This window comes from Amblyomma maculatum, unplaced genomic scaffold (genome assembly GCF_055883805.1).
Source record: "Amblyomma maculatum isolate TAMU_Amacu unplaced genomic scaffold, ASM5588380v1 scaffold_14, whole genome shotgun sequence".
Classification (NCBI taxonomy): domain Eukaryota; kingdom Metazoa; phylum Arthropoda; class Arachnida; order Ixodida; family Ixodidae; genus Amblyomma; species Amblyomma maculatum.
Window position 1 is genome coordinate 44,435 of NW_028146739.1, and position 24,105 is coordinate 68,539.

The 24,105-nt window shown below is 45.7% G+C and overlaps 1 protein-coding gene across 5 annotated transcripts in view; it reads right to left on the minus strand.

Moving 5' to 3' along the window:
* Window positions 1–4,257: 4,257 nt before the first annotated feature.
* The window catches only part of LOC146172058 (ubiquitin carboxyl-terminal hydrolase 8-like), a 469,773-nt gene continuing 449,925 nt past the window's right edge, over window positions 4,258–24,105 (minus strand). For 4 of the 5 annotated variants that reach the window (XM_084586092.1, XM_084586094.1, XM_084586091.1 and 1 more), the window contains 2 exons: window positions 13,053–13,658; window positions 4,258–4,400 (listed from right to left, as the gene is read on the minus strand). In XM_084586092.1, coding sequence (XP_084442218.1) covers window positions 4,332–4,400; window positions 13,053–13,658 — 675 coding nt within the window. In that variant the 3' untranslated portion in view covers window positions 4,258–4,331. The remainder of the gene's footprint in view (window positions 4,401–13,052; window positions 13,659–24,105) is intronic. The other variant, XM_084586095.1, reaches the window with a different exon arrangement.

A 24,105-nucleotide genomic window follows, 5' to 3' on the forward strand; every position in this document is an offset into this window, starting at 1 on the left:
ATTTATTAATCAAATCTTTCGTCTCCTTAGACAGCTTACCGGTAACTATCCTACCGCCTACTTTACACCGCGCACTCAGTAATATCTCTGAAATTATTGTTCCTTGCCTCTAGGGTAATGTCGTCATCCTCAGTTACAGCTGAATACCTATTCTGTAGCGAGATCCTGAACTCTTCTGCCCTCCCCCTCACTGCTAATTCGTTGAGGGGTTTCTTTCTTGCGTTCCTTCTTCAGATTTACGCTAATTCGGGACCTCACCATCCTGTGGTCACTGCATCGCACTTTCCCGATTACCTCTACATCTTGCATAATGGCGGTGGTTGAACACATTATGAAGCCGATTTCATTTTTAGTCTCCCCGTTCAGACTTTTCCATGTCGATTTCCGGTTCTTCCGTTTGCTGAAGAAGGTATTCATGATTCGTAAGTTATTGCCCTCTGCAAACTCAACTAGTAACTCCCCCGTTATTCCTAGAACCAATGCCATAGTCACCTACTGCCTTGTCTCCTACCTGTTTTTTCCCTACCTTGGTATTGAAGTCGCCCATTAGTACAGTATACTGCGTCTTTACTTTTCGCATTGCCGATTATACATGAGCGATTATATATGAGCGTTCAACTGCCTGGTCATCATAACTACATGTAGGTGCATAGGCCTGTACAACCTTCAGTTTATACCTCTTATTAAGCCTAATTATGATGCCTGCAACCCTCTCATTAATACTGTATAGAATTCATCTATATTACCTGCTATATACTTATTGACAAGGAAACCTACTCCTAGTTGTCGCCTCTCTGGTAAACCTCGATAACACAGTACGTGCCCATCCTTCAGTAGAGTATATGCCTCATTCGGCCTCCTAACCTCACTAAGCCCTATGACATCCCATTTCATGCCCTCTAGTTCCTCTATGATAAGCTCCATATGCCAGATATTACCTTGTCCCAACAAGGTACTCTTCCTTAATTTAGATACAAAAAAGTCTTCCGGTCCTGATGTTATTCCCAGAGTTCCTGAGGCATACGCGGAATAGGTAGCGAAATATTTAATTATTACATTCAACGCATCTCTGAAGCAACATTCCTTACCAAATGACTGGCTGCAGGCTAGGGTAGCACCAGTACACAAATCTGGAAGCAAGCACACTCCTGACAATTACAGACCATGCTTATCCAAATACCTTGAGGAGATAAACAAGCTTTTCAGACGGAACCTGTCTACTGTTACTCAACTTATGGAAACCCTGCATAATTTTTGAAAAGCAATAAATGACAGGAATCAAGTGGATGCAATAATTGCTTAGACATTTCTAAAGTATTTGACTGTGAGCCTCATGAAGAACTACTTAACAGACTGATTAAACTTGGCATAAATGTACACTGGATAAAACCTTACCTCACAAACAGAACCCAGTTTGTGGAGGAAGATAGCATGGAATCTGACATCCTGGGTGTGCCATCAGGTGTTCCTCAGGGGTCGGTGCTGGGGCCCATATTATTTTTATGTTATGTCAATAAAATTGCAGTTTCACTTCCTCCCCTACTATTTGCGGATAATTGTTTAACTTACTCAGTCATTTCAAATCCAGCAGACCAGCTGGCATTGAACTAACTCTTAATCAATGGTGCACAACTTCTCAAATAAAAATTAATTGCTTAATTAAATGACAAACAAAATTAAAAATTTTTTCATTGGTTATGAAATAGAGGAGTGACTTATAACACGCGTAAGCTCTTTTAAATATTTAGGTGTTGCTGTATCCTCTAACCTAAGTTGGAATTCACAAATTAATAACATAATCAGAAGCCAAAAATAAGCTGTGGCTTATTAGAAAGAAACTGAAGCTTGCTTAAGCAAAGCTAACTGCCTATCTCACGCTAGTACATTCGACACTGGAATACGCGGGCGTCATATGGGATCCCTATCAGTCAAAACAAATTGATAAGATTGAAAAGGTTCAAAGAAGGGCGGCCAGATTCATTCTATCAAAATATAGATACACAGATTCTGTGACTGACATGCTACATGAATTACAACTTTCTCCACTATCTAACCGACAAAAGATCGCCAGGCTAAAATTTCTTTATCTGTTGTATAATAATCACTTGAGCATAAACACAAGCCCCTATTTGCAACAGCGTTCCTGTTGCCCTGTACGAAGCTCTCACAGCTATCAGGTTACAGCTCCGAAGGCCCGTGTTAACTGTTTTAAATATTTTTTTCCCAGAACAATAACAGAATGGAATTCCCTGCCTCAGGCCTTTCTGCAGACAGACAATCTGCTTTAATTTGAAAATTGCTTATACAGTCACATACCCGACTAGATATCCCTGTCACTTTGTTTTTCATAGTGTTCCCATGTTGTGATTTTGATGGCTTGCAGGCCGAATTATTTAGTGAATAATTTGTCCGCTAGTGTTGTACTAAAGTCCTGCATCTGCAGAGCTGGACGGTTTTGTCATTTTTGGAATTGATGTTTCTAGAAATGTATAAGGTTGTACTTCCGGCTATGTGTGCCTTAATTACATGTATTTGTATTCACCCTGTAACTGCCTTACGGGTGACAATATCAATAAATAAATAAAGTGCCATAACCACTTTTACAATGCCATGGAGAGCTGCAATCTGCATGCAATGCTGGAGTCATATTGGCACCTCCTCTGGCTCTTGGTGTCATTCCATGGCCTCAGTCAGTCGCAGCAGCATCACTCGATCCTGGTGTGCCCCGTGGCGCATATTTCCGATTAAAAACATACCACTGCAGTTTTTCTTTGCCCGATTTGAGTTCAAAATCCGAGTTTGCAGCATGAATAACTGTAGGTTTCCGCTGAAGGCCTATTTTTTTACTTTCTCCGAGAGAAGTAAAAGTGGAATGATGGCATCCTGAACAAGCATGCCCCCCATTGCCAATATCCTCTTTCTGCTCAGCTGTATACTTATAACCTTTGGAATCATTGTCATTCTTTTTACATTGTCCACTGAAACATGACTAGTGAGCGAACAGCCCCAGTACCAAAAGCCAGTTATATATAGGAAGCCATACCACCCTCTTCTGCAAGGCCGACTCAGCCAGGGGGCTGAGCTGGCAGAAGTTCCTGAGGAAACCCTTTTTCACCTGCTTAGAAAGCTAGAATGCATTCTATGACAGCAGTAATTTCTTAGAGAGCTTTTTAAGCAGCACTCTATAACATCTCTTCACGAGCTTCGAATGGCATGATCCATAGGAGAGGACGACCCATAGAGAAGAGCATGGCAAGGGCAGCCAGAGCTGGCGGGAGAAGTAAACGTGTGGCCGTGATTCCCTATTTGCAGAAAAAAGCTGGGAGAAAAGGGTCACAAAGTGGTGTTTTTTACACCTGATTACAGCTTGTGCTGAGCTGTGAATGAGAGGGGCAAGAAGGTCAAGTGTACAATGTGGCACCGGCAGCGCTTCGCTCCTTGTGGAAGAAGTGTTCTTTATAGGATTCTTTTGACCTGCATAGGACAGACTGGACGTTGCATTATTAAAAGACTGAAAAAACATTGTTATAAAGTGTCAAAAGTTATGTCGGGCCACCTTGGTATTCCCTGCAGAGATTTTGAATGGGAAAAGGAAGAAAAACTGTGAGTACTGCTTTACCATGAAACAGTTATAACTGCTAAAAACTTGGACAAAACAGCGACAAAGATAATCAAGTCAGCACCCCTTCAGTAGTAATAGAAAAAGAGATCACTTTAAGGGGACTGTTAATCCCTGCTGATTGTACCGAGCATGCTTGTTATTGTTGCCAAGATTTTGCTTTTCTCTTGTTCTTTCTTCATGCTCCTCTTATCTTTCTTTGATGAGTGCATGTGTTTATTATTATTCTACTGATTGAGGAAAAAGGAAACTGCCAGTTGCTACTCTTGTCTAGTTTGTTTGTCAGATGGTTCACCAACTAGCCTACCAATACGTTCTAACCACCCTCATCTAGGTTATTACACTTGCACGTGTCCAACAGCCTAACGCTATGCAGACGCACATGAGAAAAACAAGCTTTTGAGAACAAAGGAATACATTTGAAAATGTCTTTATTTCACTAAAATAGACCGCCAACTTGTCAGCGATAATAGCAATGTTATGCATTATTCATATATCTACACGCTCTTTCTGTGCACCGAGTAAGCTGTCCATACATGCGTGTGTACAGCAAGCCATGCCACATATGGCAAGCAGCAGCAAAGAGATGAGCTTGTACAATATGTACATGCATTTCTGGCATAACAATCTACATACAATGCTACAACAATAAGATTTATTCATGTAATGTCAGACAGCACATCCGTGGCCATCCCTGGCACCAGGCTAGGCCCTAAGGAGGGGAAGAGAACTGATGCCTCATGTCCACGGACGTGTAGAACAAAATGTATGCATTTCTTTTCTGAAAAGAAAAAATAAAAGTGGCACGCATTTAAGAACACCAACTTCCAACCAGACACATCAGGTGTTGCTTCAATAAACAGGAGCAAAAAAATGGGTACTGCGAGCGCTTTACCATTTAAACCTTCCCTGTTGGAAGCAAAGCTATATTGTTTGTCCACAGAAAGCACGCAAGCACCTATCCTGCACACACAGTTCCCGACCGTTTTTTTTTTACTAATCGAGACCTGGGAAATGTCCCGAATAATCGAACAGTCCAAAAAACCCGTGAACTTGAAAAAATATGTCATTAACAGGGAGTTATAGTTGTTATGGAATAGCGCAACACGCTACTGTGATGTTGCCCATGTGTACGCGCTGCGTGATCCGATACAGCATGCGTGGCCGCCAGTTTGCATGGGCTGATTGGTACCAACGCGGCAGACGTGCCTGCCGGGAAGCATACAACTCGCTCAAGGTGGTCACAGCTGTGCTGCCCCCTAGAAGTGAATTGTGCTGTGACCACGTTAGAATATCTCTGCCAGTCATTCTTTCGTCATGTCCATGCCATTTCAAGACACACTGTGACGAAATTTGCTGCAGATCATGCTCATGCTGCGAACGAATGCACGTGTTGCATGAAGCAATAACATTCAGTTTCCATGGTTAACAATGGTAGCGAAGGTAGCGAGATAGAATTCATGGGAAAAAAGTGAGCGGAACGAGAGTCTCGATAAATGACCCCCCTTCAGGTGGCAGTGGCATCGGAGCGAGCCACGGCAGACATTGCTAACGTTCCATTTTCACTTCGATTGTGAGCTTTTGTAAGCTACCGGGATGATGACGACAAGCATTCTATTTATTGCCACTGCCTGAAATGGATAGTCCATCCAAATTACCTTGCTTTGCCTAGCTTTCACGGCCATACAAAACTGCTAGTTTGCAACAAATATGCCCGCTTGAGTCTTTCATGTCGAAAAAGCAAGCCTTCGGCCAAAAAATGATCTCGACAGTATTGCTGGGGTCAAATTTGGTCCGAGAAATTAACTTTTGGAGATCGTAGAACCCCAAATATCGGTTATGAAAATGTGCACGTTCCTACGGGGCATGTGACGATTCCTGAATGAAGTCCGAAATATTGGAGTCCTAAACATCGGTCGGCTACTGTATCATGAACTTCAACGAAGCAACATGCAAAGAATATTAGAAGGCAAAAGCATGCCCCATTCACTTTTGCCTGCAGCTGCACATAACTGGGCGAGTCAGTGATAAAACATACTGCACAGAGATAATGCAAAATGAAACACTAATGCCAAAATGAATAAAAAATGGTGGAAAAGTGACGTCCAAATGAAGTTAAAAGCGACTACAGCTTAGCTGCAGCATAGAATTCATTACTAATTTTTTTCAGTTATCTTTAAAATTAGGAGCAATGCCATCAGACTGGCAAAAAGCACGGGTTGTGCTGGTACACAAGGAGACCGCCAAAGGGTTTCAAATTACCGTCCTGTATCTTTTACGAGCACGTGTTGCAAGCTATTAGAATACATTGTCACTGGTTCACACAAGAGTTTTTGAAAGATCATAGAATATTGTTATGAACAAGGAAGAAGTGGGCTGTGGTGCGGGCAGGTGCACTCGCGGTAGGCCTGCCAACATTCATTAAAACGTCATCGATCATCGCCAATGAACATCTCTCAGTTCTCCTTCTCCTGTTTTCATCGCCTTGTCTCCCTGTAACATTTGGTTGGAGGTGCAGGGTAATTCAACCTTCATCATCCTGGCCTGGAGCTTTAGCACACCACATCTGCTCCTGCTGTCAGCAGCGGGTTCCCAGAACGCATTGCTTGGCTGTTCCCCATCCTGCTGGACCCAATGCGACTTTACCGTTCCACCACCCAGTCCCCCGTCCTGACCATAAGACATGATTAGAGACCGGATTTTAGGCAAATGCCTATTTTTTTGCAACGCTTTGTAGGCATACCATTTTTATATATGAGCACGAATTAGGTGTTGAAAATATGTTTAATACTCCTTTTATAGTGCCTATAAATGTCTATTTTGGGTGTCAGTGCCTATAAATGCCTAATTCCGACGTCAGTGCCCAAAAATGCCCTATTTTACAGAAAAGGGGCTCGAACAATAGAGTAAATGACCCAAACAATGTTTATTTAACGCTTACATGAAGGCCACTCTTCCGGCATCGCTCCTGCGCTATATTCCCTCGATCCTTAAATCAAAATGGTTTCTTCACTCTTCGCCAGATGGCGCAATGTCCCTGTAAACATACTGCTAACAAAAGCACCAGAAGCGACGCTGGCGCATCCAGAGTTGACACATCACGCCTCGTTAGTCATTATTTTCAAGTGGTATAGGATCTGCACTAGGATGCCGAAAGGAAAGACCTCAAAGAGCACATTGATTAAGCAATGGACTACTGGCTCCCCATGCTACACTGCAGATGGTGAAACTGTCTTCTGCCAACCATGCGGAAAGAAGGTGAGCACGTGTAACCGACGTGTTTTATGGAATCATTTGTTGGAATCATCCGAAATTTGTGAAGCGTTCCAGTGCAGCTCCTCACTACGTTTATTTTACCGCGTGCCGCTAATTCAAGTAGATTGTCCGTATTTTTATGAAATTTGCATATTGCCCTCGCACATATCGCTACGAAGATGACGAAGCGGGCAGTAACACGGGGCGAAGCGCTCGCGCCAGGCCCGCTGGCCATTAAAGCATATTTCATCGTCATGTCATCACGTCGTTCTGTTTGTGTTGTGTCGCTGTGTTCCATCGCTTGTCATGCCACCACGTAACATTTGGTTGGAGGTGCGGTTCATCCCCTTCCTCGCCTTGCACCGTCGAAGCCAACCATACGCCGGGTCCATCTGCCGAAAGCCCGTGGAGATCGCCGCTCAGCTCTGCCCCAGCTCTTTTTGCTTAGACCCGACCAGCCGCTGTCCCCAGCCTCGTCCCCAGCCCTGACCACAACACACGACGACCAGGAAGAGCCCAAAGCTGATCCTACCGACCCCACGACGAAGCGACCTCACGACCACTCGAGCGAAGACAGCACCCCCGCCCAAGCGGTTCGGCGTGTCCATGAGCCTTGGCCTTCGGCAAACGGTGAAGATTGGACTTGATGCTCCGGTGCAAGCATTCCTCCCATCTTCGCATTCATTGTGGTGTCCAGCGTTTCATGTCACAATCCTGTGTCTGTGTTCATCGCCACGTCATGTATTGGATTTCTAGCAATCGATCGGGACGATCGCTCGATGGCCCCGGGTAATGCTACAAAGATGACGAAGCGAGCAGTGGCGCGGGGCGGAGCGCTCACGCCAGGCCCGCTGGCCATTAAAGCATATTTCATCGTCACGTCATCACGTCGTTCTGTTTGTGTTGTGTCGCCGTGTTCCATCGCTTGTCATGTCACCACGTAACAATATTATAGCACAAAGGCTCAGCTCCTCACGTCCTAGTTATTAGTATGTTCTATATCCTTTGTAGCAGATATCCGTGTGCTTTTCTCGCAGATTCCTTGCGAAAAAAAGTATCATCTGGACCAGCATGAAAAAACTGCAGGACACCAGGCAAATGTCCAACGCCAGAAGCCCTCAACCTCAAGGCAATCATTGTTGACACAAGCCTTTAAGGACAACCGGAAAAATCCTTTCTGCACGGATTTATGCGAGGCCTTAGTGGCTGCAAACATTTCATGGAAAAAAATCGAAAATCTAATATTTAAACAGTTCCTACAGAAGTATTGCAATATGAACGTGCCATCTGAATCTACATTGCGAAAAAACTACCTCAGACCTCTGTATGAAGAAACCATTGGAAAGATACGAGATGAGATCGGCGACTCCTGCATTTGGATCTCTGTAGATGAAACAACGGATGTGAAGGGACGGTTTATTGGTCACTTTCTAGCAGGAAAGCTTGAATCCGATGAGGTGACAAGGCCATTCCTTGTATGCTCTGAGCCTTTGGAGAGGACCAATGGGGAAACTATAGCCTACTTAGTTTACCAATCCTTAAAAAAGCTCTACCCAAATGGTGTGGAAGACAGCAAGGTTTTGCTTCTTTACATGGATGCAGCAACCTATATGCACAAGGCTGCATTTCTGCTGAAGCCGTTCTACCCGCACATGGTCCATGTCACCTGCCTAGCGCATGGGCTGCACCGTATTTGTGAAGAACTCAGAAAGCACTTCAAGGATGTTAATGAACTTATTGCTTAAGTCAAGGGGTGTGTTTTTGAAAGTGCCTTCTCGTGTGTGCACGTTTAAAGAGCAGTTGCCGGAAGTGCCTCTCCCGCCGGAGCCTATCATCACACGTTGGGGAACGTGGCTGGAAGCCATTGAATACTGCAACTACCACTTTTCTGACCTGAAGACCGTCATAAACAGTTTCTCAGGTGATGAGAGTGCTCTAGTCGGGAGGGCTCAAGCTACCCTCTCTCAGGACAACCTCCAAGGAGACCTCGCATACTTGTGCGCTAACTTCACTTTTCTTGCGAGCACTATAAAAAAAAAATGGAATGTGGGGGTGTAATGCTCACTACCAATATTGGATTAATTGAGAATGTGCAGCAACGAATCGCTGCTCTTCCTCACGGAGAAGTTGCCGAGAAAATCCGTTCAAAGTTGCAGTCCGTCTTGGACAAAAACGAGGGGTTCTCAGTCCACAAGCAAATTTCAGGAGTCATCATCATCATCATCAGCCTGACTATACCCACTGCAGGGCGAAGGCCTCTCCCATATTTCTCCACTTAACCCGGTTCTGTGCTAGCTGCATCCACTTGACCCCCGCGAACTTCTTAACCTCATCCGCCCACCTAACTTTCTGCTGCCCCCTGCTACGCTTTCCTTCCCTTGGAATCCAGTTTGTTACCCTAAGCGACCATCGGATATCCTCTCTTCGCACTACATGTCTTGCCCATATCATTTTCATTTCATTTCATTTTATTTCCTTAAAGGCCCCAGGAAGGGGTGTTACATAAGGGGTGGGAAGCATTATAAAAACATTGTTATTGTAGATATTTTTTTACACTTTCAAAGAACTTTGATGAGCAGGTGATAACAGCGATGAAGGCCGTTCCAGTCTGCAGCTGCGCGGGAAAAAAAGGAATTCGAAAAGGTAACGGTGCGTGACAATGGACGGGCGACGTGCAGGCAATGATGGGTGCGGGGTGTTATGCGTGCTGGGGGAAGAATATACGGGGCTGCCCGCATGGGACTGTTGAATATTTTATGGAATAAAGAAAGGCTTGAAGTGCGATGACGGAGAGATAGTGATGATAAACCTGAGGTTGTTTTTAGGGCAGAGACATTAACATCATAAGAATACAGGGCATGGATGAACCTGGCAGCGCGATTTTGAACGGACTCGAGAGAATTAATGAGATAAGCTTGATGGGGATTCCAAATGGGTGACGGGAATTCCAGTTTAGACTTGACGAGTGAATTATAGGCTAAGAGTTTAACATGTTGAGGCACGCAATGTAGATGACGTTTCAAGAATCCTAATGTTTTATTGGCCGATGATATTGTGTTAGTTACATGCAAATTCCAAGAAAGATCACTAGAAAGTGTTACGCCTAAATATTTATACGACTGAACAGGTTGTACAGGCACTCCAGAGATTACGTAGGAAAAAATAAGAGGATTACGACGACGGTGGAAGGATAAAAGTTTACATTCATGTGGGTTAAGTTCCATTAGCCAGTGGTCATACCAGTTATGTACAGTATTAAGGTCATTTTGTAGTGTTGATTGATCAGTGAGACCAGTGATAGTACGATAAACTACACAATCGTCAGCAAACATGTGTATGTTAGAGGTTACGTGTTGGTAGGTCATTAATGTATATAAGAAAAAGTAGGGGGTCAAGTACTGATCCCTGGGGAACACCTGACGTCATCGGAAGGGAGTTAAAAAACATTGTTAACAGTAACAAACTGGAAGCGATTAGTTAGAAACTCTTCAATCCATTTTAAAATGTTGGGGTGCAGATTTATTAGGGAAAGTTTGGGGTACTTTATCGAAGGCTTTAGCAAAATCTAAAAATATGACCTCGGACTGTTGATTAGAATCCAGGTTAATGTGCAGGTCATGCACGAAAATAGCCAGTTGGGTTCCACAAGAGTAGCCCCTACGAAACCCATGCTGCGCGGGGTGAAAAAAGTTGTTAGAAAACATGCTCCATGATTTTGCAGGGTACGCTGGTTAGAGAAATGGGGCGGTAATTTAATGGCGAGTTCTTGTTGCCTGATTTAAAGACTGGAACGACCTTTCCACGTTTCCAATCGTTGGGTAGTTGGCCTGTGAGTAGTGACTGCGTGAACAACAATGACAATAAAGATGCACATGTGTCTTTGGTGTTTTTCAGTATTTTAGAGTTGATATTGTCGATACCGGCAGAAGATGACAGCTTCATGTTTTCTATTAATGATAAGATTCCTGCAGGAAAGAATATTAGGGGAGGCATAGGGGGTGAATAAATGTCTGTTGTACAGGAAGAGGTGGATCACTTTCGCTAGTAAATACGGATGAAAACGCTTCATTAAATACATTGGCGCAGTCTGTATCAGAGATTGTTTCACCTGACTCATCAGAGATTGAAATGGTACGCGCATGTTGTGGATTAATGACTTGCCAAAACTACCGGGGGTTAGTGGTCAGCATTTTAGGTAAATCGGAATGAAAAAAGGTGCGTTTGGCTTCACGAATTTTCTTTAGGTATACTTTCTCGGCCTCGTAATACTTATTCCATGAGTTGTCAGTGTGTTGTTTTTTAGCTGAGCGGTAATGGCATTTCTTTTTGTTTTCCAAACGTTTTAATGTGTTGGTGAAGCATAGGTTTTGTTGGTTGTTTCGGAATAAATTTGTTGGTTGTTTCAGAATTTTAGGAATAAACTTTTCAACCAATTCTTCAATTTTCCTTTTGAATAGTGACCAGTTGTCATGAACTGTTCTTTGGTTAAAGTTTGACTCAAAAAAACATTGGAACGCGCGAATACCATTATTAATGGCTGTATAGTTTCCATTATCATATAGTTTAATTGTTTGCTTATTGATTATGCGAGAAAGGGGTTTAATTGTGAAACATGCATGTATTATTTTGTGATCACTGATACCTGGATGATATGTGACAGATTGAACATAATCAGGACGGTCCGTCAATATGAGATCGAGGGTATTAGCACAGTCATGGGTTACATGAGTTGGTCCGGATATTATTTGTACGAGGTTGAAATTAAGGCAAATATCCAGAAATTCATTAGCATCGCTGTTACCCATAGCTGATAGAGTCTCCCAATTGATGGTAGGAAAATTGAAATCGCCAAAGAGTAGAATGGTGGCATTAGGGTGCTTGATTCTGATTTCATTCAATGCATTGTTAAATTTACGAGGGAAATCTGAACTGTTATTAGGGGGGTTGTAGCAAACGCCAATGAGAACTGAGTGTGGTAAAGAGTGAAGTAAGATCCACAATATTTCGATATCTGATGACAAGTTAATGTATGTGCATAATAGCACCTGCCTAGTTGCAATGAGTACTCCCCCTCCCCTCTTGTCTTTACGGTCTTTGCGGAAAAGACGAAACTTTGGCAAGTCAGCTAGGACCTCCCTGTCAGAGATGTCAGAGTGCAGCCACGTTTCCGTCAAGATTAGTAAGTTGTTGGATGATGATAAGACCAGATTAGAAACGATGTCGCGCCTTGAAATAAAGCTGCGGATATTCGTGAAAATCGCTGATAAAGAAAGAGTGGGTTGCGGTGCATGTTTAGAACTGTTTACCGAATGTTGACGGGATGACTGCTATTTAATCTCTTTTATGGTTTGTGAAGCCTCGTCATAAGTGCAACGCTTAGGACCGATGTGCAGGGTTTTAAAACGCAAGGCGAATTTATCTGTTATTGTTCGTGCGTAGGTAACTAGCTGTTTTCGAATATTATGGACAGCAGGGGAAAAGTCCTCACCAATCCTATAATTTGTGCCTTTAAGCTTTTAGCCATAAGAAAGGATGGTTCTTATGGTCTTGGATGATGAGAACTTTACAATGATTGGCCTTATGCGATCTGTGGAATGATGGCCGAGAAGGTGAGTTTGCTCGATTTGATTCGGGTCAATTTCATAATCTAGATGTGTGCCAGTGGTGAATGATTGTTTGTTCTGAGTCCTGATAGTTTTCGGATGCATTAGTATCAGGGATATTATAAAATATCAGATTGTTGCGCCGGGAACGATTTTCTGCATCATCAATGCATTCTTCTAGTTTGATGATCTGCTGGCTCAGTTCAGTTGTTAATGTTTTCAGGCTGTCTATTTCAGAGTTAAGGGCAGAAAGCGTGGCGCAGTGCGATTCGAGGGTAATCATGCGTTTGTTTAAATCGGCTAAGGTTATGTCAGTTGTTTTGAGCTGTGTTTTTATGTCCTGCAAGTCGGAAATTAGCGTTGCTTGTCCAGTTGTCACTTTCTGCAGTTCGGACAGTATAGTCTCAGAATTCTCGGGCCCAGGGTTGGTCTCCACATCTCCCGACAAGAGTAGTAGTAAACGGATGGCACGAGAACAATCAACAACAACACTAGCGCAGCACTGCAGGCTCGGCAGCTACATTAGGAAGTAATTACTATTTTTTTTTAGCGAAAAGAGAGAAGTTGTTACCAACCTGCATTACGAAGCCAAACGGATTAGTTGTCTGCGCTTTTGTACAGCTATCGAGCCCACAGAGCTGCAGCGACAGATGCGACACATTTATAGCTGCTTCAGTCGATGATGGTTGTCTCGCTCGGGATGGCCATGCACGATCCAGGATGAGGTAATCCGGCGGCGGCGCATGCAGGTCTGGTGCCAGTGACGTAGCAGGCAGGAAAGCTGCATTTTCATGGTGGCGAGTGGCCACGCGGAGCGGGGAACCAGGTGAAGCATGCAGCAGGGTAACGAGCAGTAGGTGAACGGTGACTGTAAGCGCCTGCATTACGAAGACAAACGGATTAGTAGTCTGCGCTTTTGCACAGCTATCGAGCCCACAGAGCTGCGGCGACAGATGCGACACATTTATAGCTGCTTCAGTCGATGATGGTTGTCTCGCTCGGGATGGCCACGCACGATCCAGGATGAGGTAATCCGGCGGCGGCGCATGCAGGTCTGGTGCCAGTGACGTAGCAGGCAGGAAAGCTGCATTTTCATGGTGGCGAGTGGCCACGCGGAGCGGGGAACCAGGTGAAGCATGCAGCAGGTTAACGAGCAGCAGGTGAACGGTGACTGTAAGTGCCTGCATTACGAAGACAAACGGATTAGTAGTCTGCGCTTTTGCACACCTACCAAGCCCACCTTTTCTTCTTCTTAATTTCCGCTAGAATGCCGGTAACTTGAGTTATTTCTCTGACCCACTCTGCACGCTTCTTATTTCTTAATGTTACCCCTATCATTTTTTGTTCCATAGTCCTCTGGGTTGTCCTCAACTTAAGTAGAACTAGCCTCCACGTTTCAGCCCCATAGGTGAGTACAGGTAAGATGCAACTGTTGTATACTTTCCTCTTGAGCGATACCGGTAAGCTGCTAGTCATAATCTGCAAGTGCTTGCCAAACGCGGTCCATCCCAATCTTATTCTTCTTGTTATTTCCTTTTCATGATCCAGATCTGTGGTTACTACCTAACCTAAGTAGACATATTCGCCTACTACTTCCAGTACTTAGCTGCCTAATGCAAACTGCTGTTCCTTCCCGAGGCTGCTGAACATTACCTTAGTCTTCTGCATATCGATTTTCAAGCCTACCTTCCTACTTTTCCTGTCTAGGTCATCAATCATTATTTACAGTTCATCCACCGAGTTGCTTAGCAAGGCAATGTCATCAGCAAATCGCAGATTAAAGAGGTATTCTCCATCTACCCTTATCCCTAACTGCTTCCATTCCAAGTCTCTGAATACTTCCTCTAAGCAAGCTGTGAATAGTACTGGGGAGATCTCGTCTTCTTGCCTAACACCTTGCTTTATGAAAATTTTGTTACTTTCTTTATACAGATCTATGGTTGCTGAGCAGCCACTATATATATATCTTCCAGCACTTTCACGTACAGCTCGTCTACCCCCTGATTTCGTAATGCCTGCATCACCGCCGAGGTTTCAACTGAGTCAAATGCTTTTTCGTAATCAATGAATGCTATGTATAAGGGCTGGTTATATTCTGAGCATTTTTTTATCACCTGGTTGATGGTATGAATATGATCGATAGTAGAGCATCGTTTCCAAAAACCTGCTTGATCCTTAGCTTGATTGCAGTCTAAGGTTGTCCTGATCCTATTAGCGATTACCTTAGTAAATACCTTATACGTAACAGACAGTAAGCTGATTGGTCTGTAAATTTGAAGGTCCTTAGAGTCCCCTTTCTTATGAATGAGGATAATGTTTGCATTCTTCCATGGTTCCGGTACCGTCGATGACACCAGGCACTGCGTATACAGGGTGGCCAGTTTTTCTAGCACGATATCCCCCCCATCCTTCAACAAATCTGTAGTTATCTGATCCTCTCCAGCTGATTTCCCCCTTTTCATAGTTTCTAATGCTTTCTTGACCTCGTCCTTCGTCACTGGTGGGACGTCTGACTGTTTTTCCCTACCGCCAATCTCATTACGGTCCTGACTACTTTGGCTACTGTAGAGATCTGTATAGAACTTCAGGAGTACTTACCGGTGAACATTCTATGATACCGAACAGTGTAAAGCCGTCAAATGTTTCTAAGTACAAGCACGCTCCTGTAACATCCATTGATGTTGAGCGTTCCTTACTATACTCACCTATGGGGCTGAAACGTGGAGGCTAACCAAGAGGGTTCTACTTAAGTTGAGAACAACTCAGAGGGCTATGGAATGAAAAATGGTAGGGGTAACATTAAGAGATAGAAAGCGTGCAGAGTGGGTCAGAGAAATAACTCAAGTTACCAACATTCTAGCAGAAATTAGGAAGAAGAAATGGACATGGGCAGAGCATGTAGTGCGAAGAGAGGATAACCGATGGTCGCTTAGGGTAACAAACTGGATTTCAAGGGAAGGAAAGCGTAGCAAGGGGTGGCAGAAAGTTAGGTGGGCGGATGAGGTTAAGAAGTTTGCAGGAGTCAAGTGGATGCAGCTAGCACAGAACCGGGTTAATTGGAAGCCTTAGGTCTACATTACTATTGCGAACATGCATTCTGCCATTGTTGGAGTGCAGTTTCTAGGAGCTGAAGTTCTGGCTGCAGATCTTCGATCTTGTCGTAGTGAACCCCACGACTCGTCTGTGAATAACATCCTTGCCCCTGTGGCAGCCCATTGTCAGCATTTGCTGCGATTATCGATTTTCCTGCCAGCAGTATTTTGCTACACCATCACATCATCACTAAGCCTTGTCATCAATCCATTTGATCAAGTGCGGCATCAACTATATCGAGTTACTTGGCCCTTACGTAACAGAGCAGAGAATTTGGCCAATTTAGAGAGCAAGGCGTATGCTTGAAAAAATGCGCTGCGCTAAAAAAGACGACGCTAAACACTTAAAAAACTGGACAAGCGCAAACTCATAACTAAGTTTATTTGAACAAATATACACAGAGAAACAAACAGATGCACCTGCGCAGAACCATCAGATTGTCAAAAAAAAACATTACATTTCGAGTTTTACTAAGGTTTAAAATTCACACTCTGCAAGGAAGACAGAATGCTGGCTGATGCACCTATCACCTTGTTTCATGATGCAGTAGGCCTCCTTAACTTCTCACATTAGCCTGCTATCTCTATGATGGAAAAAAATTATAGTTTGTGAGAACAGTGGGTAGCAGCTTTGTCTATCTTTATTACCTTTCTGATTTTTTCTTTTGTTGCATTTCCTGCAATGCACAGCCACGTGTGAATAAGTGTTGGATGATATGTACCCCAAATGTTCCTTCAGTCGCATATTTATACATCAGCCCGTCTGGCCAACATACACCTTACCGCAAGATAAAGGCAACTCATACACAACCGCGCACACACAGGGGTAATACCATGATCTGTGCTTAATATTGACACATGCCATTCATAGACGACGAAAATTTGAATGGGCGATTTGGAGAAGACGACGAAGCGAAACAGTGCTCCACTTTCGTGCTGACCTGACTGGTTGTTGGTGTTCTTCGGTGCCAGAGTGGCAGAGTGCCTTCTGTGTAATGTTACGTTACAAATCTGGTGGAGGAATTGCGGGGTATCGATCCAGTCCTGCATAATCAACCTGTCACTACGGAGCTTACCCCCGTACGTTAACGCCTCGGCCGCCGCCTACGAGGAGAGCCCCCTGAATTCGGACCCCTTTCGGCCGCTACCAGGACGATGCACCCTCAGACGGCCGTAGAACTTGCTGCAATGACATCTGAGAGCAGGCTTCCCACCCACATCCTGTGTCATCAGCCGCGAACACCCTCCTCTTTTCATGGAGACGTGTTCGAGGGCGCCGAGGACTGGCTTGAGAACTACGAGCGAGTCGCTCGTTACAACGGGTGGACTGATGAGCGTAAGCTCCACAACGTGTACTTCGCTCTTGGAGAGTCTGCACAGACATGGTTTGAAAACCATGAGGCTTCCTTCCCATCCTGGGCAGCCTTCTGTCGTGATTTGAAAGCCACTTTTCCTAGCGCCGACCGCCGGGAGCGAGAACGAGAGCGTGCGTATGTTCTTTGAGGACATGACACACCTTTTCAAGCATGCAGACCCACAAATGCCAGAAGATAAGAAGCTGCGTCACCTGATGCGGGGCGTTAAACAAGAACTTTTCGCGGGACTGGTTCGCAGTCCACTGCGCACTGTGGCGGAGTTTCTCAGCGAGGCAATGACCATGGAGACAACGCTGCAACACCGAGCCCGTCAGTACAACCGTGACGTGAACATCATTGGGTCCGACGCACTCCCTGTGCATGTCGGCAGCGACATGGACGCCTTATGCAATCTCATCCGTTCTTTCGTGCGGGAGGAGCTGCAAGCGCTCATGATGCCTTGCGACACAACATCTTTTCCTTCACTGGCTGAAGTCGTCCGGGACGAGGTGCGTATGGCAGCTCAGCAAGTTGCTGGCGTTCCCCAGCAGCGCGTTCCCCACCAGACATTCGACGCGAGGCCCACTTATGCGTCCGTCCTACGTGAGGCTCCCCCGCCGGACCATAGTATCAACGCCGCAGCTCCAGCAATGGAGCCGCAGTATCCTCGCATGGAGCCGCATGGAGCCTCGCTACTCCCCTCCGCCACTCTACCAGCGACCCCGTTAAAGTCAAGTATGGCGGCCCCGGGACCGTCGGCCCCTGTGCTATCATTGCGGGGCAGCCAGCCACCTTTACCTGGCGTTCCCGTACCGCCGCGTCAACATGCGTGGTTTCGCCTCGGAGGACCTCTACCCTCGGAATGCCGAACGGCCTACTGAGATTGCAAGCGACCTTGCAGCGCGACAGTATCCCGTCACGTCCGGTTACCAAGAGCGTCGGTCTACGTCCCCGACGAGCTACCGTTCGACAAGTCCACACTCTTCCCGACGCCGCTCCTCTCCCAGCCCTAACCGGGAAAACTAATACCAGCGGCCTTCAGAGGCAGGGTCGCTGATGTCGGGAAATGTGAAGATCCTCCGTCATCGTCAGGCCGACCCGACGAGATTTCGCTTGTGTCAGGTAGCGACAGCATCCGGCATACTACCTCCAATTTATGTGTAACGATTGATGGAATGGATGTCATGTCACCGCATTACTCGACACTGGTGCCGATTATTCAGTAATGAGTCGTGGTCTCGCCCGAGAATTGAAGAAAGTTTTGACACATTGGTCCGGCCCGAACATTCGCACGGCTGGAACTCACTTGATTGAACCTGCAGGCAAGTGCACAGCGCGGGTCTGCATCCGTGGTTTTGTGTATGTCGAAGAATTTATCGTGCTTCCTGAGTGTTCGAAAGACTTGATCCTTGGTCTAGACTTCCTGCAGATCAACGCCGCTGTCATTGACCTGAAACAAGCGCGTTTCCTTTTCGACGAAACGAGCCGTGGTGTGCATTGAAAACGAAGATCCGGGTCTGAACGTTTTGCGTATAGTCGACGATGACGTGAGGGTTCCAGCACGTTCTAGTGTGTTGGTTCTTGTAAAGCATGACTTATTGCACGATTACGAGGGCATCGCGGATGGGCACCTTCCGCTACTACTCGAGAAAAAATTAGACGTTGCTCGAGGACTCGTACAACTCCAGAACAGTTGTGCTACTGTCCTCCTGACAAATTTTGCTAAGGAGATGCGGCATCTCGCCAAGGACACGGCTGTTGCCGTCCTTCACGATGTTACTGCCTTGTCTCATTTATGCACCGCCGGAGCGAACCCTAAAGTAGAGGCCGCACCTTGTCATGCTCTGCAAACCGTTAAAATTAACCCCGACTTGAGGCCCAATCAGAGGAATCTTGGCTCGGCTCTTCTGAGCGATTTCGCAGACTGCTTCGCCACAGGCTCTAAGGTCGGTCATACTCCTGTCGCCAAGCACCGCATCATCACCGATGAGACCACGTTACCAGTATGCCAGCGCCCGTACCGGGTTTCTCCTAAGGAACGTGACGCCATTAAAACGCAAGTTGATGAAATGCTTGCCGACGATGTGATTTAGCCTTCGACGAGCCCATGGGCGTCGCCAGTGGTCCTTGTCAAAAAGAAAGATGTCACCTTGAGATTCTGTGTCGATTACCGGAAGTTAAACAACGTGACTAAAAAGGACGTCTATCTGCTGCCCAGGATTGATGATGCCCTCGACCGACTATGCGACGCCAGGTACTTCTCCTCATTAGACCTCAAAAGCGGATACTGGCAAATTGAGGTGGATCAGAGAGACCGAGAGAAGACTGCATTTGTGACGCCCGACGGCCTATACGAGTTTAAGGTGCTTCCGTTTGGTCTTTGCTCTGCACCGGCCACGTTCCAACGTATGATGGACACAGTTTTATCAGGTCTGAAGTGGCAGTCGTGCTTGGTGTACTTAGATGATGTTATTTTCTCGCCTACTTTCGAGCAACACTTGGACTGGTTGCGCATCGTGCTTCAAGCACTCAAAGGCACGCAACTAATGATCAAGCCTGTGAAATGCCACTTTGCTTTCAAGGAACTACGCTTTCTCGGCCATGTTGTCAGTGCACAGGGCGTTCTCCCTGATCCCGAGAAGACTACCGCAGTGTCAAATTTTCCACGCCCCACCGACAAAAAAGCATTTCGACGATTTCTAGGTCTTCGTTCATACTACCGACGCTTCATCATCATCATCATCATTTATTAACCCTTAAAGGTCCCGTTCGGGACATTACAAAAGGGGGGGGGGGGTAGTACAGGGTTGTTCAGCAGTCATACATGATCATAAATATAAAAGTAATATAGAAGTACAGAAAAATATATATATAAAAAAAAACAAATAACAAGATAACATAAAGACACAACATAGAAACAGCAGGTCAAAAAAGGTGAAAAAAGACAAGAGTAACAAATTTAGATAAGTCATGGCAGAGTGGCAAAAATATAAAACAAATTCAAATAGCAGCTATGGAAGTAAAACCGGCTGGTCAGTTTGCAGGGCTTGGTAGCTAACATAAGGTACAGGAAGATTATTTTTCATTGAGATAGTCGATTAGGAGCTGTCTGAATCTAGAAGGATTAGCCTCAATGACAATGTATTCGGGGAGGTTATTCCAGTTTTTCTAAGATTTCTAAGATTTTGCTAAGATAGCTGAACCGTTGATAGCACTAACCAGAGACGACATACCCTTCCTGTGGGGAGACAATCAAGAACAAGCCTTCCAGGAGCTTAGAAGCCGCCTACACAGACCCCCAATACTCGCCCATTTCGATGAAGATGCCGCAACCGCCGTACATACTGATGCCAGAAACATTGGCCTCGGTGCGGTACTCATTCAGTGGCAAGGCGGAGTAGAACGGGTTATCGCCTATGCGAGCCGAACACTCTCACGATCGGAGGCGAACTATTCGACAACGGAGAAGGAGTGCCTTGCGGTAATCTGGGCCATCAGCAAGTTTCGACCATATTTGTATGGACGACCCTTCCGTATTGTCAGCGACCATCATTCCTTGTGCTGGCTGGCAAGCCTTAAAGACCCGTCTGGACGCTTAGCTCGTTGGAGCTCCGTCTTCAAGAGTATGACGTCACTGTTGTCTATAAGTCGGGACATAAACACCAAGATGCGGATTGCTTGTCACGCGCGCCATTGGACTCCACTGCAGTGGAAAACGCCGACGATTTTCCCTTTATTGGGGCCATTACCCAATCCCATATGGCTGACCTTCAACTCAAGGACCCGGAGCTGGCGCCGCTCATCGATTATCTGGAAGGACGCGGCGGTAGAGTACCGCTTGTTTTTCGTCATGGCTTGCAGTGGAGTGGATGTCATGTCACCGCGTTACTCGACACTGGTGCCGATTATTCAGTAATGAGTCGTGGTCTCGCCCGAGAATTGAAGAAAGTTTTGACACATTGGTCCGGCCCGAACATTCGCACGGCTGGAAGTCACTTGATTGAACCTGCAGGCACTTCAAAAGAGACATTTCTACTCGTAGTACCTACGCACTTACGGCCTGACATCTTGAGCGCTTGTCACGACGAACCGTCCACCGGCCACTTCGGAGTTAGTCGTACGCTTGCAAGAATTCGGGAGAAATACTATTGGCCGAAATTATTACCTTCAGTACGACGTTACGTTAAAACCTGCCGTGATTGTCAACGCCGAAAGACTCCATCCGTGAAACCAGCTGGATTTCTTCAGCCGATCGCTCCACCGAAAATCCCTTTCCAACAAGTGGGGATGGATCTTCTTGGTCCTTTCCCGAAGTCAACTAATGGAAAGCGTTGGATTGTTGTCGCGACAGACTACTTGAGTCGATATGCTGAGACCGCGTCGCTCACAAATGGAACTGCCACCGAAGTAGCAGAGTTTTTTGTCCATGACATCGTATTGCGTCATGGCGCTCCGGCTGTTATCATTACCGATCGTGGGGCAGCTTTTACGGTCCGCCTGACTAAGGCTGTACTGAACCTTACACACACTAGCCATAGACGGGCCACGGCATACCACCCGCAAACTAATGGCTTGGTGGAACGGCTAAACAGAACTCTGGCCGACATGCTGTCTATGTACGTGGATATAGAGCATAAGACCTGGGATCAAATACTCCCATATGCCACGTTCGCATATAATACGGCACTTCAGGAGACGACGCGGCTCACACCCTTCGAGCTTGTCTTCGGCCGTCGAGTGACCACTCCACTGGATACAATGCTGCCCGTATACACCAACGACGAACATGAGCTTGACCTGGACATTGCTAGTTTTACCCAGCGTGCGGAAGAAGCGCGGCAGCTGGAAAGGCAGCGCATATACCTACAACAGCAACTAGACGCTGACCGTTACAACAAGCGACGGCGCTTCGCTGCCTACGAGCCTGGAGACTATGTCTGGATTTGGACGCCCGTTCGTCATCGTGGGCTCTCTGAAAAATTTGCTGCGCCAGTACTTCGGCCCATACCGTGTCCTCCGCCGCCTGAGCGACGTTACTTACAAAGTTGAATCCGCGACCCAAGATCCCTCAAGACGCAGACGACGCAAGTTCACTGATGTTGTGCACGTCGTCCTAATGAAACCCTACCACGATCGCCCCGCTGACTATTCTTGAGACTGATGGTGCCCCGTTTTGTGTTTTGGTATCCCATACCAACCTAGCATACTATCTGTCAGCTCATCGCATCAAGCAGCATTTGCAGCATCGAGGCGATGCTGCCAAGAAGGGGGGGGCAATGACACATGCCATTCATAGACGAAGAAGATTTGAACGGGCGATTCGGAGAAGACGACGAAGCGATACGGTGCTCCATTTTCGTGCTGACCTGATTGGTTGTTGGTGTTCTTCGGTGCCAGAGTGCCAGAGCGCCTTCTGTGTAACGTTATGTTACAATATTACACTGAAATGGGCCAATACTCTGGGATGAATCAATTTTTCACTGTACATGGGGACACAATCTGGCCAATTTGAAAGGTGCAGAAAAAACCGTTCTAATCCCATAACGATCGGCCATATTCACTGTGCATTGCAGGAAATGCAAGGAAAGAAAAAAATCAGAAAAGTAATAAAGATAGACAAAGCTGCTACCCGCTGTTCTCACAAACTAGAATTCTTTTCCATCATAAAGATAGGCTAACGCAAGAAGTTAACGAGGTTTACTGCATCATGAAACAAGGTGATAGGTGCATCAGCCAGCCCTCTGTCTCGCTTGCAGAGTGTGAATTTTTATACCTTGATAAAACTTGAAACGTAATGTTTTTTTTGACAACCTGGTGGTTCCGCACAGGTGCATCTGTTTGTTTCTCTGTATATATATACCTCGTCTGTTTGTTCAAATCAACTTAGTTGTGAGTCTGCGCTTGTCCAGTTCTTTAAGTGTTTCGTCATCGTCTTTTTTAGCGCAGTGCATTTTTTCAATCATGTCTAATTACTAACTCGCCAAATTTTCTACCTTACAGCAAGGCGTATGCTATCCACAACTTTCCTCACCCCAACTTGCTTTGCACGCTCCAAGAGTTCCTTGACCTTCTAAACTTCCAAGAGCATTTCTTGCCCTTGTTGGTCGCATTACCCTGCCCCTCACCAATCTTGTAAAATCACCAGATGGTCCTCACACTCTTATCAAGTAAATGCCATTGACCAAAGCCATCTTTTAAGTTGCCAAGAATAGCTCTCCCAACACTACTCTGCTCATGCACCCACTAGCCGACACCCAGTTGTGTCTCGTTACCGATGCCTCTGGTGCAGCTATAGGCGGCGTTCTGCAACAGCTTCACGATGACTGCTGGTGCCCGCTAGGTCTCATCTTCCAGAAGCTAAGTCCACAGCAACATGGTAGAGTAAGTTCGGTCATGAGTTCCTTCACCACATCTTGGAAGGAGCTGTTTCTCATGTGCTTATGGACAAAAAGCTCTTCGTGTCAATTAGAGCTCATAAACTGCACAAGGGCACTCGAAATTTGTTTCAGAGTTTACAGTGGACATCAGATAAATCGAAGAGCACAGTGCTCTTGCATCAGGCACACTTGATTTTGCAGTGCTCGCTGTCACATAGGGGTTAGGGAGAAAGCCCTTCAGGTTAACTCTGGGTCCCATCTCTGTCGCTAGTGCATTTGCCCTGCTTGGACATTATCGTGTTGTGTTGTGACATACTAGTGAACGCCTGGAGCCTGGTCAAATATCTCTGTCAATGTTTTTTGGAATACCTCCAGTGCTGAAGCAATCCCAAACGGCAGTCTCAGAAAACGATACCATCCGAAAGGTGCAGCAAATGCTTTATCCAATGGAATCTGATGAATCTCTGAATTTGCATCGAGGCGGGAGAAGTATTTAGCACCAGCAAGCTCCACCTCATTATTATCACGCTTCGGCATCTGATAGTGTTCACGCTTCAGGTACTGGTTAACCCTTTCGCTGTCGGGCGTTTCTGGCCATGATGCACCCCCAGTGTCGGCTTGGTTTCAGGGAACGAACATATCAGAGAACGAGCATAGCGATTTATTTTTGATTATGATTGCTATAAAAATAACACAGTCAACGAAACATGCACATTTCAGTGTTTTGCAGGTGTCGTTAATTAACATCATCATCATTATCAGCCCGATTATAAATTAGATAAATGAGGATAATATAAGAAAAAA